Source organism: Sorex fumeus, unplaced genomic scaffold, assembly GCF_029834395.1.
Source record: "Sorex fumeus unplaced genomic scaffold, SorFum_2.1 ptg000045l, whole genome shotgun sequence".
In the NCBI taxonomy this organism is placed as follows: Eukaryota; Metazoa; Chordata; class Mammalia; order Eulipotyphla; family Soricidae; genus Sorex; species Sorex fumeus.
Window position 1 is genome coordinate 16372971 of NW_026606102.1, and position 15640 is coordinate 16388610.

At 36.2% G+C, this 15640-nt stretch overlaps 1 protein-coding gene across 1 annotated transcript in view; it reads left to right on the forward strand.

Annotated features, from left to right (window-relative positions):
- Positions 1–15640, forward strand: part of FAF1 (Fas associated factor 1) — a 431446-nt gene that overhangs the window by 281875 nt on the left and 133931 nt on the right. Inside the window, exon 13 of the mRNA XM_056122297.1 lies at positions 10776–10930. Within this exon, the coding sequence (XP_055978272.1) occupies positions 10776–10930 (155 nt within the window). The remainder of the gene's footprint in view (positions 1–10775; positions 10931–15640) is intronic.

Consider the following 15640-nt stretch of genomic DNA (forward strand, 5'->3'; position numbering starts at 1 on the left):
TGACTGCCAAGCTACTGGAAAACCCCAGTTTGATCTTCAGCACTACAAATGGTCCCAAGAGCACTATTGGGGGTGTTCCCTGAGTGCAGAACCAAAAAGGTATGAACACTGCTGGGTGGGCTTCAAACAAAACAAAGCACACAAAAAACACAAGACAAAAAAGATTAAAAGGAACTATAACCAACATTGATGTTACTGAAGCAAAGAATGCAAAATAGTTACATTGCGTGGAATGTAGATGGAAAGATTAATAGATCCAATGGTTCCCTGTCATTACTGGTCATTTAAAAGACATTTGTGGAATGAAACTTATATTGTATCTTTAGATAAGTGAGAAGCTTTGATAACCCTCCTTAATTGCGGCTACAGAAGAGTTACCCATGGCTATTATGATTCCCTGAGTATTATTAAGTAAAGTGTACAAGAATAGTAGTACAGGAGTACACGGAATAAGGGTTGCCTGAAGCAGATCCTGGTTCACTCTCTAGCGCCACCTTTAGCTGCTTGTGCACTTCCAGGCATCACTCCTGAACACAGAGCTGGGAATAACCATTGAGCACTGCTAGGTATATCCCTAGCATCCCTCTCAACCCTCCCACTATCCCCAAAAGCTGTAGTGGAATATGTGGAATTGCTCCAGGACTACTCCCAGCTCTGTGCTGGGGATTTTTCTGGTCTTTGGGGTATGAACTATAAAGTGCTGAGAGTAAAACCCAAGCATCTCTCATGCAAAGCATGCACTCGCTCCTTTTAGCTTTCTCTCTCTCTCTCTCTCTCTCTCTCTCTCTCTCTCTCTCTCTCTCTCACCCTTAAATTCATTTCAAGATTTCAAGATATTCTGTTTATAAAATTTTATTTTTAGTTTATTGCTATTCACAATCTTTTTGAGAAGCATTTAACCAAAACTTTTAAACAATAGAGGTAAAGTATATTAAAATATCAAAAACAAGGCAGATTTCCATTAATGGACTTTGGCCTTAGAAAGTAATTGATATTCGGTTACTTGTTTATTTATTTATATATTGGTTTTTGGGCCAGACTCAATGGTGCTCAGGGCTTACTCCTGGCTTTTGCTCAGAGATCACTCTTGAATGGCCATACAGTGCTTGGGATCCAACCTGGGTCAGCTGTGTGCAAGACAAACAACTGTACCCCACTATACTATCACTCCGGTCTCTCAAATCACCTATTTTTCAAGACTAAAAGACTAAATGATATTACTAAATATTTTACATGTATGCTAAAAGAAGTATTTCTATCTGCTTTTTAAACTTTTAACTTAAAAGATAGAATACTTACAGAATGTAATATTTGAATTCTCACTCCCTATTTACTAGCTGTGTGCTATTAACCAGGTTTTTCAGCCTCTCTGAGTATGTTTCTATATTTAAAAACATGTAATATGGGCTATGGATGTAATACAGAGGTTATGGCCTTTGTCTTATATGCTGCTGACCCAGATTTGATCTCTGACACCAAATTATGGTTCCCCCAAGCCCTACCTGCAGTGAATTTGAAGCACAGAGCCAGAAGTAAGTCTTGAAGACCACCAGGTGTGGCCAAAATGGGGACCTGTGGAATGCCAGGGATGGAGCCTGGGTCCAGTCGACCTCGTGCAAGATATTATCACTCTCGCCTCATACTTTGCAAATTTTGGATCTCGAAGTTTCACAGACTGTTAGCTTTTCTGTGTGCCTTTGTGTGCATAGAATCTTCTAGTATCTTTTTTATCTCACATCTCTTTGGTGTGCCTAACAAAACAGAAGAGAATAATATTGCTTTTGTGATAGAATTACTCCAGTGTGTTCTGGACTTTCTTCTGTGGAGCATTTCAGTAGAATGTTGGTTTTATATTAGTTTTGTCATTTATCATCTTGTATTAAGGCATATTGAAATCAAAGTACTGTTAATGTCAAGTCGTGCTGCATAGTGCTTTTGTTAATGATATGGGAAGTTTTATTTCTCAAGAAATACACTTTTAGCAATAAGAAAAATACAACCCAGTGTGGACAAGAAATATAAACATATATTTCAGAGAAAGGATATAAAAAATGCTTAAAGATGTTAGATCTTTCATGGTATAGTAAATACAGGTTAAAACTATACTGTCATTTTACCTATCACAAGAGTAAAATATTTTCTGCATTTTATTTAAGCATTTTTAAGGCAAATTCAAGGACACTATAACATGGTTTATAAACAGCAAATGTCTGAAAATAATTTTAATGTCATTTGTACAGCAGAATACAATGCAGTAATTTTTTTTTCTTTTTGGGTCACACCCAGTGATGCACAGGGTTATTCCTGGCTTTGCACCCAGGAATTACTCCTGGAAGTGCTCAGGGGACCATATGGGATGCTGGTAATTGAACCCAAGATGGCCGTGTGCAAGGCAAATGCCCTACCCACTGTACTATCGTTCCAGCCCCACTATGCAGTAATTTTTTTTAAATGAAACGTTTTGCATATATTTAGCCTGATACTGAAATTATATTAAGTGAAGAAAGTGAGGTATCAGGACTAGAGTATCACAGGTAAGGTGCTTGCCTTACACATGTCAAACTAGGTTTATACCCCCATATCACATATGGCACCATGAGTTCTATCAGGAGTTAGACCTGAGTGCAGAATCAGGAGTAAGCCAGGAGTGAACATAGCAGAGTGTAGCTCCCAAACAGTAAGTAGAGTTACATAACATTATTGGTCTCCTTTCATATTATAAAAATTTTAGTGTAGGTATTTTATTATAAAATACCTGAACTGACCTCTTAGCAATGGCTGACTTTAGCTGCCCTTTTCTTTCTCAAATTCATATTTAATAGCACATACAGAGTTTTTAGGTAAATGTAGAACTTTGCTATTTTTCTATTGCAAGTCTTTATGGGACAATTAGCTCTGAGTTAAGTGAGTTTGATGGACACACGTTATCAGTGTAAGCTCTTCCTGATTTTTGTGTGACTTGACAAGATTCACACTAAACAGCAATCTCCTTGTTTTCTTTTGCCTTCATCAAGTTTCTTACTTGGATATCTAAGAATAGGATCCTTTCTTCTCACTAACTAGATATATAAGGTTAGTGAGCAGTTAGTAATTATTTGTCTCAGGCTAGCAATAATTGTAATCCCTTAAAGTATAATTCAAAATCCAATAGAGATTCTGAGAATTTTCTTCTTTGACTTCTTAAATTTTAATTAATATGAGTTTACAGTACCATGTAAACTGGACTAACAACTTAACAGTGGCTGACTTAAGCTTCCCTTTTCATTTTCGTATTCATATTAAATAGAACATACGGAGTTTTTAGGTAAATGTAGAATATTTAGGTAAATGTAAACTCTGGAGTACCAGTATGCTGGAGTAATAACACAGTGAGTAGGGCTTTTGCCTTGCATGCTGACAACCTGGGTTTGATTGCTCTGCCCCTCTCAGAGACCCTGGCAAGCTCCCCATGGCGTATTCGATATGTGAAAAACAGTAACAACAAGTCTCACAATGGAGATGTTACTGGTGCCCGCTCAAGCAAATCAATGAGCAAAGGGAGGACAGTGCTACAGTACAATGTAAGCTTTAGGTTTGGGGTGTATGTAAAGGCTTCAAAATACAATTCTTGCTCACTCTCATGAGGATTTTTTTCTACTTTCAATACTGCTTGTGTTTGTTTACCTGGAAAGTCAATGAGAAGATGAGATCTTTGTCTAACCTGAAACCTTCTACTTTCTTGCCTGAATATTCTTTCTTGCAAATTCCCCAAAGAGCCTGTTTCTTCCTTGCAGTTTGTTGTAGCAGCCAGTCTATTGAACTTTCTTATTCCTAAAACCTTAGTCTCATGTTGTTCTTCCTCAGAGATATTTGAGCTGCATTTTATAGTCTGAACAGTAAAAAGAAAGAATTTCTCTGCCTAGTCGACACCTATAAGCTTATTTCATGAAGAGTCTGATTTTACTTTAGACTTTGTTCAACCTATTACTTCTGTATGACAGGGGTTTTTTGTGTGTGTGAGACTTAATATGTCTGTGTCCTCATGATTTCAGTATGTTATCTCAACACCTGCTTCAGGAAGGGCGAGGTAAAAGATACCATCCTGGAACCCTAGCTTTATAGTAGCTGAGTATATCTTTTTGAAAGTTCTCCAGTTGCTTTCTACCTCTTGGTTCCCTGAAATCAGCTTGTGAAGTTAAAAAGTAGTGTCAGTAATTATTTCCATAAATAAATCTGTTCTGTGGTTCTTCATACTCTTGAAAAATTACTTAAAGTTCTTTTAAGTAGATAAAGGACCAACCTGGTGGCCTCTCAGTATCTGTATTAAGGTAAAGGTAAAGGTAAAGGCCCTCCCGTTGATCGTCGATTTGCTCGAGCGGGCCCAGTAACGTCTCCATTGGAGACTTTGTTGTTACTGTGTCTTGCATATCGAATACTCTCGGTAGCTTGCCGGGCTCTCCGAGAGGGGCGGAGGAATCGAACTCGGGTCGGCCATGTTGGCCGCTTGTAAGGCGAACGCCCTACCCGCTGTGCTATCGCTCCAGCCCAGTATCTGTATTACAAACCATAAATACCCAAAAGTAGGGAGAGAGAAAGAGGGAAATTGTCTGCCATAGAAGCAAGGGGAGGGGTGGAATGCGGAGTGGGGAGGTATACTGGGGACATTGGTGGTAGAAAATATACACTGGTGAGGGATGGGTTTTCGATCGTTGTATGACTGAAACTCAAACATGAAAGTTTTATAACTGCAGCTCACTGTGATTCAATTTTTTTAAAAAAGTTCTTTTAATACACTGGCCCATTAACATCAGTACCTAGTGTTTTTGCTTTTTCTTTTTCACTCTTACTATCATCACTAGATTTAATATTCAGAGGTTGCCCTAATAGTGCAGGTATTAAGGCACTTGCATTACACGTGCTGACCTCAGATCATTCTTCTTGGTCCCACAAGCAGGCGGACATCAACCATTATTGGGGTGTCCTGGGTAATTCCCAGCACTACAAGGCCCAACAGCATTGCATTCCATTGAACTGTTGACCTGCCTGGCTAAGAATTTCAGGGAGGGACACTAGCCCTCCTTAGCACTATTTGGAACGCAACGCCCCCCCCAAACAGACCAAAATAAAATTAAAATAAAACTCAGCTCAGATATCATCTTCCAAAGCAACAGCCATTTTGATGCTCATACATAGACTCTTCGGACCTATAGTACTTACATACCACTCTCATCTGGACTAGATTGTAGCACTATATGGCCTCCAAAGCCACATAGTTAGTAGGTGACAAAGCAGAATGTACAAGTGTGGCTCATGCTGCCCTGCCTTAGCTCTCACCCTGCACTTTTTTTGAGTTTCTTTTGGATTTTAGGCTTGGTCTGTGAACACCCATATATGGGGAGAGTTGTGCAGATAAGCAGTATACTGGGATGATCCTAATTAGAACTTAGATTTAAAGGGTTAAGAGTTACAAAGGAGGTACCTGAGGAAATTTGAATATAGCCTCTATATTAGCTTTTATTATTGTAACAATATCATATTTGTGGTAAAATAAAAATTATGGTTGTGTATGGGATGTCTTTGTTTCTTTGGTTTTGTTGGGGTTTTTGTTTGTTCGTTTCGGGGCCATACCCAGAGGTGCTCAGGACTTATTTCTGACTCAGGAATCAGCCCTGGTGGGGCTCAGGAGGACCAGATGGAGTGCTACCCACTGTACTATCTCTCTGGCTCCATGTCCTTGTTTCTTAATAGAGACATGCTAAAGTATGTGGGGTAGTATGCCTTGATGTATACAACTCTGTATATTTTGGGGGAAAGAAATATAAAAAGAATGACAAATACAGTAAAATTGATAATTGATAAGTATAACTAAAAGATAAATGTTTATTATATCTGTATCAGGTTTTTCTATACCAATGAACTAGTCTCAAAATTAAATTATAAGGGCCAGAGAGATAGTATAAAACTGGAGGTACTTGCCTTGCAGGTGGCCAACCTCGGTTTGATCCCTGGTACCATATATGTTTTCCCAAGCATCACGAAGAATAATCCTGGGGTGGGGGTGAGGGGTGGGGACGAAGTAAGTTCTGAATGTTGCTTGGTGTGGCCACCATAATAATAAAATAATAATGATGATTCTGATTATTATGTCATCATGATAATAGAAAATTAAGGGGAAATGAGATGAGAGAAATACAGGTTTCAGTTTACACAAAAGATGTTATTTTAATTCTCTTACTAAAAAACTATAGACTACCATTTCTAGAATTTTATTTGTCACATCAATTTTAAAAGTATTGAACACACAGATTATGGGTGCTCTAGTGCTAATAAAAAAAACAGAGTCATCTTTTTAGTCTACCAGTAAATATTTTCTGAGTATCTGGTCTGTGCCTAGCTTATTTTGAAACCTAAGCAGCTCTTTTTCTCCAGCTCTAGTATTCTATGTTTCTGGTGCTAAGTATGTAAATATACTAACTACCATACTTCAAGACGTAGCCACTTTGGTTATACTGTTAACTTGGTATATTCTATGCACTAAATTGGGACCTTAGCTCCTATGTTTGAATATGAAGATTTATGAGGCCCTTGAACACAGGAACACAATTAAGCACCCCAAACACTGTTTCCAGTAGGCAAAACAAATGAGCTGCAAAATAATGAATGTGTTTTCATTTCTTTCTTCAAATTGTTTTCAGGTTCTTTATTGTGTATGAACAGTTCAGAAATCTTTATTCTGATAGCTGCTTTACCTACGGTGAGCATGACATTATAAATAAATACTTCAATTTGTTCACAGTCTTTATGCCACCTATCTTGCTTCACTGTCACATGCCTGGTAAATGGCAAAACTAGGTTTTTGTTACAATAAAGCTTAGGAAATTTTCTTTACACTGTGATCACTAAAACCTAAATCACAAAGAGGTTATCTGTGAGAGTGTATCTGAGCTACTTGGCCTTTGTCAAATCTACCAGACTTGCAACCACTCTGCCAAGTTAGAAAGGACAAGTAAAATATAGTCCTTTGAATGCTCTGATCTCATTACTTGCTACCTGATCTTGGTACTGCAGTTAAATCTCCCCTTCACTATCCTGTAGCTCAAAGAGGTAGGAACTTGTATTCATCTTTATGTTCTCAATGCCTAACAGCTAGGCACTTTATAAGTGCTATTGAACTAAATTAATAATGGATCACAGAGAAAAATGGATATAGTAGTAGAAAACAAAACATTGTGTTTTTTACCCCACAAAAGCAGCCTTTTGACGTGCTGGATCCAGTTCTCACTGTTTGGGCCTGTGTTTACTTAGTTAAGCTCAATAAAATAATAGGACACTCAAGTCTGGGGTTCATTTAGCTGTGTCTGTAATGTAATCAGATTAATATGACCCAGATTGAATAGCATTTGCATATTGTCAAATGTTTATGTTTTTCTTGTTATTGATGTCATACTGCAGAAGAAAAAACATTTGTGAAAGTTATGTTAGAGAGAAAGGATTATTTTAAGATTAGCCAATTTTTCTTTTGAAAACCATTGTAGGAGTACCACCAGTCCGAATGAAGATCCTCTTCTGATACTTTTTATCATCTTCTTTTTCACACTTTAGAGTGTAAAGTGGGGATTTTTTTTTTAAGTGTTTTCCTGGCATCTCATGTTTAACAGTGTCAGGGGTTTGTGTCCCTGGAACGAAAACTGTTTCTCCAGAGCCTTTTTTCTCTCAGCTTCCAGTGAAAAGAGGGGCGAGGCGAGCCAGTCGCTTACCACAAAGCAGTGCCACCACAAAGGAAAGATTAAGGGTTTAGAGAGAGGTCAATGTGGGTTTTTCTCTAACTAAACACTTTCCTAAAGTTTCCTTGTGGAAAAATAATGAAGTCATCTCAGAGTTTTTAAAGAATTTTTATTTCTTTTTCACCATCTGCATTCGCTTGTCTTCTCAGCATGGATGTTTAATCTTCCTAGGCTTTGTGAATTGGCCCAAATGAATAAGTGGTGAGCTGTCTCTCTAGGAGCTAGAGGCTTATTCTAAGGGCCTAATCACTGAGTAAACACATCTTTGCCCTCCCTCTCACAACTGCGATATAATAGTGGAGATTCTAGCACAGTAACCTGGATATTGCAGGGACCAATGCTTTGAAATGCAGAATGGTTGATCCTCCAAAACAGACAGTGCCTGATCTTCGCCTGCCTCTTTCTTCTTTTTTAAATTAAATATTGCCAAAGAGATGCTGTTTTATTGCTTGATATTGTGCATTAGTGCCCTGGATTTCCAAGTTTAGTTTCAGTCAACACTGTAGGCTGTACTTAGAGGGAACTGTGCATGTTGGGTTTCTTAGTAGCCTCTTCAGCACATGTGTGTTTGGTTTGGAAGAGCATTGAAATTAAATCAGTGAGATGGCAATGTAAATCGCTAATCTCTTTCCCAAAGTCTAAATGTTCCATTGCAGTGTTCTTGAGAAAAATAGGCATTTTTAAAGATTTAGCCATTGCCATTGTTTGGTTAGAAATATGCTTCTTTAAAAGTGGGCAGTTCTCTTGTTCCCAGTGTCTCATTAAATGTAGTTGCTGAGATACGATCAAGCAGAATTAGAGGTTGACATCCCTCTGTCTGTTCTGCTAGAAAGTGCTTAAGAGAAACTCTGAATCTCTTACTGCTGCCCTAGTGTAGCAGATTTCTCTATTGGTTTACTAAGTGTTTGGGCAGTTGCTACTGCCATTTGGAGTCTTTTTTTGCCACCAGCATTCATGATTTTTTTTCTTCAAATATCCTGAGCCCTGTGCTAGTTCAGGGATACAAAGAAGGCTCTAAGAGATCTTCACCCTTGAGAGACTTTGCCTAGAGGACAATTAGTAAACAATTTTAGTAGTAATAAAGAGATAGAGACCCAGAAAAGGAAACTCAACTCTGCCTGAAGGAGTAAGTAAGGGAAGGTTTTACTTTAAGGGAGGCATTTGCTTTGTGCCTTGAAGGATGAGTAGGAATTTACTGGTATCTGATTACAAACTTCCTAGCAGCCAGATACTGTTATCTGTAGACATAAACAGATTAAGAAATTCAGTAGGCTTGTAGCCTTTCTTGTTCACCTTTTTTTTTATTGCCACTGTTTCCTGCTGGGCCTGACTTAGAGTATTTCAACAAATGCTTGTTGAATAATGAATAAATATATTGGCACATAGATGCAGCTACTGTTAAAAGTGATTTAGCCACCTTTACTCAAGAATCTTGTCCTTCCCACAACATGATGTTTCTGGGGCCTCAGTGGCACTGATGTATGAGTAGTATTAAATCTGGCATGTTCTGTGAACACTCTAAACCTTCACTTTAGTGTATTTGATTTCCCTGCTACTACTGTAATATCCAAAATGTAAAAAAAGAACACTATGTTTGGAGTCTCTCGGGATATCTGGATTCCAAGTGGATGTACTCTTTACTTACTATCTTTGGAATACAAGCCAAGTTAACCTTCTAAACTTCTTTTCCACATATGCTGAGTAAAATTAGTACTGTTTTACACTTTTAGTCTGGGTGTTAAAGTACATAATGGGTGTGTAAGTAACAGGTGACTTCTGCTCATGTTAGATGCTTTAGAAATTTTACTTTATCTAACCTAATCTAGTAAATTTATCATTGACACCAATTTTCCAAGATTTACTTTATTATTATAATTTGGATTACTTATGAGGATACTTCAAGCATCAAGCCTTATTAACCTTTCAACAACATGAGCTTTATATTTTCTATAAATGTCCTTACTTTGTTTAGAATTGCATAATAGTTACTAATTATTATCATCACGTCCATTCTTAATATGAAGGAAAAGACACAGATCTTGTTTGAAATTTCCTTTGCCAGAATTGCATAGATAGGTTTTGTTTATTGCCTTTACCATAAATTCTTGAATTTCTGTTTTCTGATAACTCAGACTATTCTTAAACTCAACTGTTTTATAAGGTAGTAAGGGACTTTAATCAAGAACTATTTAGGCTCTTTAATCTGTAGTCTTTTATTGTTAAAGCTGACATGTTGCAAATTATGTTGCTCAATTTCAGTTTTTAGTATCAGTGATTTTATTGAATATTCAGTTATGACAGATGACACTTTTAAAAGAATACATGCCACTTCTTAAAAACAACTTTTACCATAATAGAAAGAAAAGAATAATTTTCTGTGTGGAAAACTGCATTAGTAAACTAGAAAGAATTTATGTGAAATAAATATTTCCTATCTTTTCAAATGGCAACTACTTGCTACATATTTTTAAATAGATATTTTAATTGGACAACATATTAAGGGCTTTAAAGGTACTGTTAAAGTAAATAAAACTTAAATTTCTTATACTTTCAAATAAAAGAGACTAAAAGCATAAAAAGTGTGGAAGAGGCTTTGGTATTCAATAACTATTTTTCTCTTTATAATTGGGTAGTTTGGAATTAATTTTCTCCTGTCTAGAAAGGATGCATTAAATATGAAAAATGATAAATCAATTTTATATAAAGAAAATGTCATTCTATTGAAAAATGTAAAACTGTTGAGATTTCCCCTTGAGATAAACTTGTGCATGTTAATAAAAATCAGATGTCAATCTGAAACGGAATGTAATCATCCTATTTTTAAAGTATAAGAAAGTAAAATTGATTTATGTTAGTAACTGCTTAAGAAACTACAAGTGTCACATAATCTTAAAGGAACTAGCATTTAATTTTTGTCTTTGTGTTTATATTTACTGATTATGCAATTGCAAAACCCAACAGATCTTACCTTAGTGAATATTTTAATTCACAGATCTTTTCTTTTCTTTGCAGAGAAAGCTTCTTGCTATCTACCTCCACCATGATGAAAGTGTATTAACCAATGTGTTCTGCTCACAAATGCTTTGTGCTGAATCTATTGTCTCTTATCTGAGTCAAAATTTTATAACCTGGGCATGGGATCTGACAAAGGACGCCAACAGAGCAAGGTAATACTGTTATTCACAAGTTTAAGTTGGCTTTTGTTTTTTAAAAAATTCATCACTGTGTTTGGTATTAGCATCATAGACCTTGTTCTCAGCATTGAATTATTTTTCATTATTGCAAATTAGCTAAGATTTGCTAATTTGCAAATTTGCACAGTTCACATGTGCAGTTATATAGATTTATGAAAATATCCTTTAATTTTTAACAGATTTCTTTAATCTGTTAAACCGAAAAACCAAAACTAAAATTCATTGTTCTTTTCATTTTGTAACAGAACAGATATAATACATTTCTATATACTGTATTTTCTAATATACTGAGCACTTAGAGAAAGTCCAGGTTTAGAATAATAATTTGGAAAGATGAGACAAGTCTAACATAATGTTAGTAGTAAGTTTATTTTAATAATTCCAGTGAAGAAAGCAGGGCATTCTCAACCAGTCCAGTGGAGTTGGTAATAGCGTAACTCTAGCATATGCTAATTGATGTAATCGCTTTATTGCACACATTCTTTTGCACACAGCGAGCAATACATCCATATTCTCTATAGGAAAAAATTCCTTTCCCTCACTGTCAGGACAAATTTACTTCGTTTGTTAATTATGAAATCCTTAACTTCTGAATAATTCTTCATATTTTGTCAATTTTAGTTTCTTATCAATTTCTGATATATATGATAGACACACACACATACATATATATCACATTTAATTACACATGTTTCCATGACATCCTGTGATGCTACTTTGGCTGTGTTAAAATAATCATAATCACTGCTGGTTATGAACAAGGAGATTAAATTAATTCATTTCAAGGCAAACCTATTGTAGTTACCTAACCTTAAAGATTATTGAACAGTTATAAATCATAATTTGTCTTATTATTTTGTGACTCACTGAATTTTGCGCATCATTCCAATTTTGGTTTATGTAATCTGAAAGTGAAACAAAATATGATTCTTCCCTTATAGGTGAAGCAAAAGAATGTTGAAGCAATTTTTCTCATCTAATACTTCATTTCTTTGAGCAAATGGTTAGAAATTTCATAGGATGACTTCGTCCTGACTTGGAAATGTTCCCTGTTATACATAAATAAAGAACCTTTCACACCTGTATTTGTTTAAATTAAATCAGGTTATTATTCACACTCAGTTAAAGGTGATGAAAAGCAGTGCCACAAACAGATAAAAATGCAGCATCGAAGGTCTTTCATGAGGCAAAATACATAGACTGGAGACTTGGCTAAATCTTTTGCCATTCACTGGCAGTAAGGAATCTCCTCCTTTCCTTTTATGCACTACTTGATAGAGAAGGAAACACTATTTCTAAACCATCTGTAGTGGCTAAGTTCAGCAGACTACCTGCTGTTATTTTGTTCTATCCTCCATTTAATTCCTTAGTTCCTTTTATTTTACAATGACAAAAAATTGCAGTGTAGTTTCTTTTGAAAAATAGTGTTTGAGGGTTTTTTTTATGACTGGCAATCAACAGCCATGTAATTGCTTTGTTATGTTTTACTAAAGAAGTCTGTTAAGTAGCACAACTTTGATACACTAGTAATAAGAGTTTGCAGGTTACAGAGACACCTGTGGTGACCAAAGCGACAGAAGCTGCTTATTAGAAAGAGCCAGTACAGCTGTGTCCTATTAACTCCTTATGACACTTTTTTAAAACACAAAATAAAGGCCTTGTTTAAGGCTTTAGAGCTATTTCTCAATGAAGAACTGACTATCGAGAATCATAGGATATTTCAGTCTGTGTTTTTTAAAATGTGCAATCATGTTATTAAGTTACTGTCATGAAAATAAAAAGAAATGATATTAAAGACTGGGAATGGATACATCTAGGAATTCAGTTTAATATACATGAACAAGTAGAAACAGAACCAGGGAGAAAGAGAATGTAACAATTTATGGAATTTAAGATAATTGGCAATATTTGTTCAAAATAAAATTTATTGCATATCATAACTGTACTAAGATATTATAATTCTTTACATAAGTAATAAATTACACAATTACTTTTTATGTACAGCTCCAGTATTACCCTTAAGGTAAATGGGAAAATACCCATTTTATAAATATAAGATAAAAATTTATTAGAATAGTGTATTTTCCTCAGATAGACTAAAAATGGATAACCTTGTGATATATCAAATTGTATGAGAATTAATTAGGTGGATTGTTGCCCCCCCAAAATGTTTAGCTCAGCTACAATTTTCTTACCACCTGTCATAGATTAATCTAAATCAAAAATGTTTAATTGAGTTCCCATCTCTGATCTTTCTTAGATTTTCATCACCACATTTATCCAAGGGTGTTTGTCATAAATTTTAATTGCATCATCTATTTGATGCTTTAACACCAAGTAACAAAACCTCAAACTTACATTCTAAATTCAATAGAAAACTGCTCCACTTGTATATATTGATCAGTCGACTATATGCAAAAAGTTGTCGCACCATCATTTGCTTATTTTTAGAGAATTAAAAAGAAATAGGCCAATTTGTGAAAATGAGAGATTTATAGGCGTCACAGGTAAGATTGTTGATGTGGGTTTCTTTTTTAACTGATTTATGACAATGTATAAGTTTGGAAATAAGTACCTGTTGGAATTCTTTTCTGATTCCTTGTTGGTTGTACTAGTCCAAGCTATAAATTTAAAGAACATCAATCTAGATGGCTCCTTAATTATTTTCTGGGTCTACATGTATCATAAAAACTGGAGATATTGATGGTAAAATATATGGTAAGGGACTTGCCTAGCAATTTTACTTTCGCTTAATTACTCTGGTTAAACCTACATATCATTCATTATTCACAACTTACTATGAAACTTTTACATGTATCGAAGGTAAACGAAGGATAATAAAGTAAGTGAATGTTTTGGTAAGGTTATTAGAATATAATGTTGATTGCTATGATGAGTTAAATTTTCCTGATTTCAGGAAACAGAATGACAGCCAGTTGAGTGTCACAGAAATACTCATTATCTCGCTGATAATGATTATTTAGATTTCTCACCTCCAAAATGATTCTAATAACTTTTTTCTATATTGTACATGTTATTTAACCAACAATAACTGTAAAGAGTTGATTAAAAAAATTTTTTTGTTGATCTTAGAGCATATCTAAAGTGAACTGAGATATCAGACTTTAGCAGTAGTGGTTATATGAATCTTTTTACTCCATAAAATGTGATATCCCATAAGGGTTTAAACATTTTATTTATTTTTTTAAGCAGGGCACTTTTCAAATTTTAAGAAAAAGGAACTCCATAGGCATGTATGTGGTAAACATGTACATTGAATTCTACTAAGAATGTTGCTTATAATTTCAGTATTATATATCTAGATGAAGGCTGCCTTCTTGGAGAACTCTGTACAGTCTTGTTGGTTGCCTTCTCAAGACTATTCTCAAAAGCTCTCGTTAGTCTTCAGAAAGCTCTTATTAGTCTTAAGAGGTGCTTATAATTATAACTTCTTACATTGCTATCTGACAAATGATAAAAGCAATAGTATATACCTATATATGAAAGAGCCTAAATCATAGAAATTGGTGAACAAGAAAATTCTGTTACTTCTGTAAGTGGTTAAAAGCATATAACTTATAGCACAGCGGGTACAGCGTTCGCCTTACACGTGGCCAACATGGCCGACCCGAGTTTGATTCCTCCGCCCCTCTCGGAGAGCCCAGCAAGCTACCGAGAGTATTCGATATGCCAGACACAGTAACAACAAAGTCTCCAATAGAGACGTTACTGGGCCCGCTTGAGCAAATCGACGATCAACGGGAGGGCCTTTACCTTTAACTTATTTATTTAGTGAGAAAACTTTTACGGTTTACTATGAACTAGCAATGATGTTGTACACTGAGTATAAAAAGTTAAAAATGACAGTGTTGGGACTTGAGCAATAGTACAGCAGCTATTGCACTTGGCTTGCGTTTAGCCAACCTAGTTTATATCCCCAGCATCCTGTATGGTCCCTGATTCCTTCCAGGGGAGATGACTGAGCACAGAGCCAGGAGTATGCCCTGAGCACAGTAAGGTGTGACCCAAAAAACTGAAAAAAAAAAAAAAACAGCGCAAATGATCCCCCCCCCTCAAAAAACAACCTCTCATAGTCTAGTAGATAAGACAGAGCTTTTACATCACTATCACCCCATTGTTCATCCATTTGCTCAAGTGGGCACCAGTAACATCTCCACTCGTCTCTGTCACTTGCTAGTATAGCCCGATGGCATATTGGGGGCTCTTTCAGGGTCAGGGTAATGAGAACCATCATTGTTACTGTTTTTGGCATATTGAGTACACCACGGGTAGCTTGCCAGGCTCTGCTATGCGGGCGGGATACTCTTGGTAACTTTCCAGGATCTCCAAGAGGTATGGAGGCTTTTGGAGCAGCCTCTAATCACCTTTACAGGTGTTGCCAGTGAGGCATATATGCGGGCAGGATACTCTCAGTAGCCTGCCGGATTCTCTGAGAGTGGGAACTAGACAATAAGAGTTCCGGGAGCTTGGTTTTATAGTCTCTGTATCTTGGCCATTGATGAGGTTACACAGCAGTTGGTGGGTGTAACTGTCTAGCTACTGGAAGATGGGGGAATCTGAGTGGAGTAGACCCAGTCCCGCACAACCAGGCTTGGAGATCTCAGCCCCGGGTCCCGCACACCTGGGTTCCTCTGCCAGTTTCTTCATGCGTGAGGCTTGTCC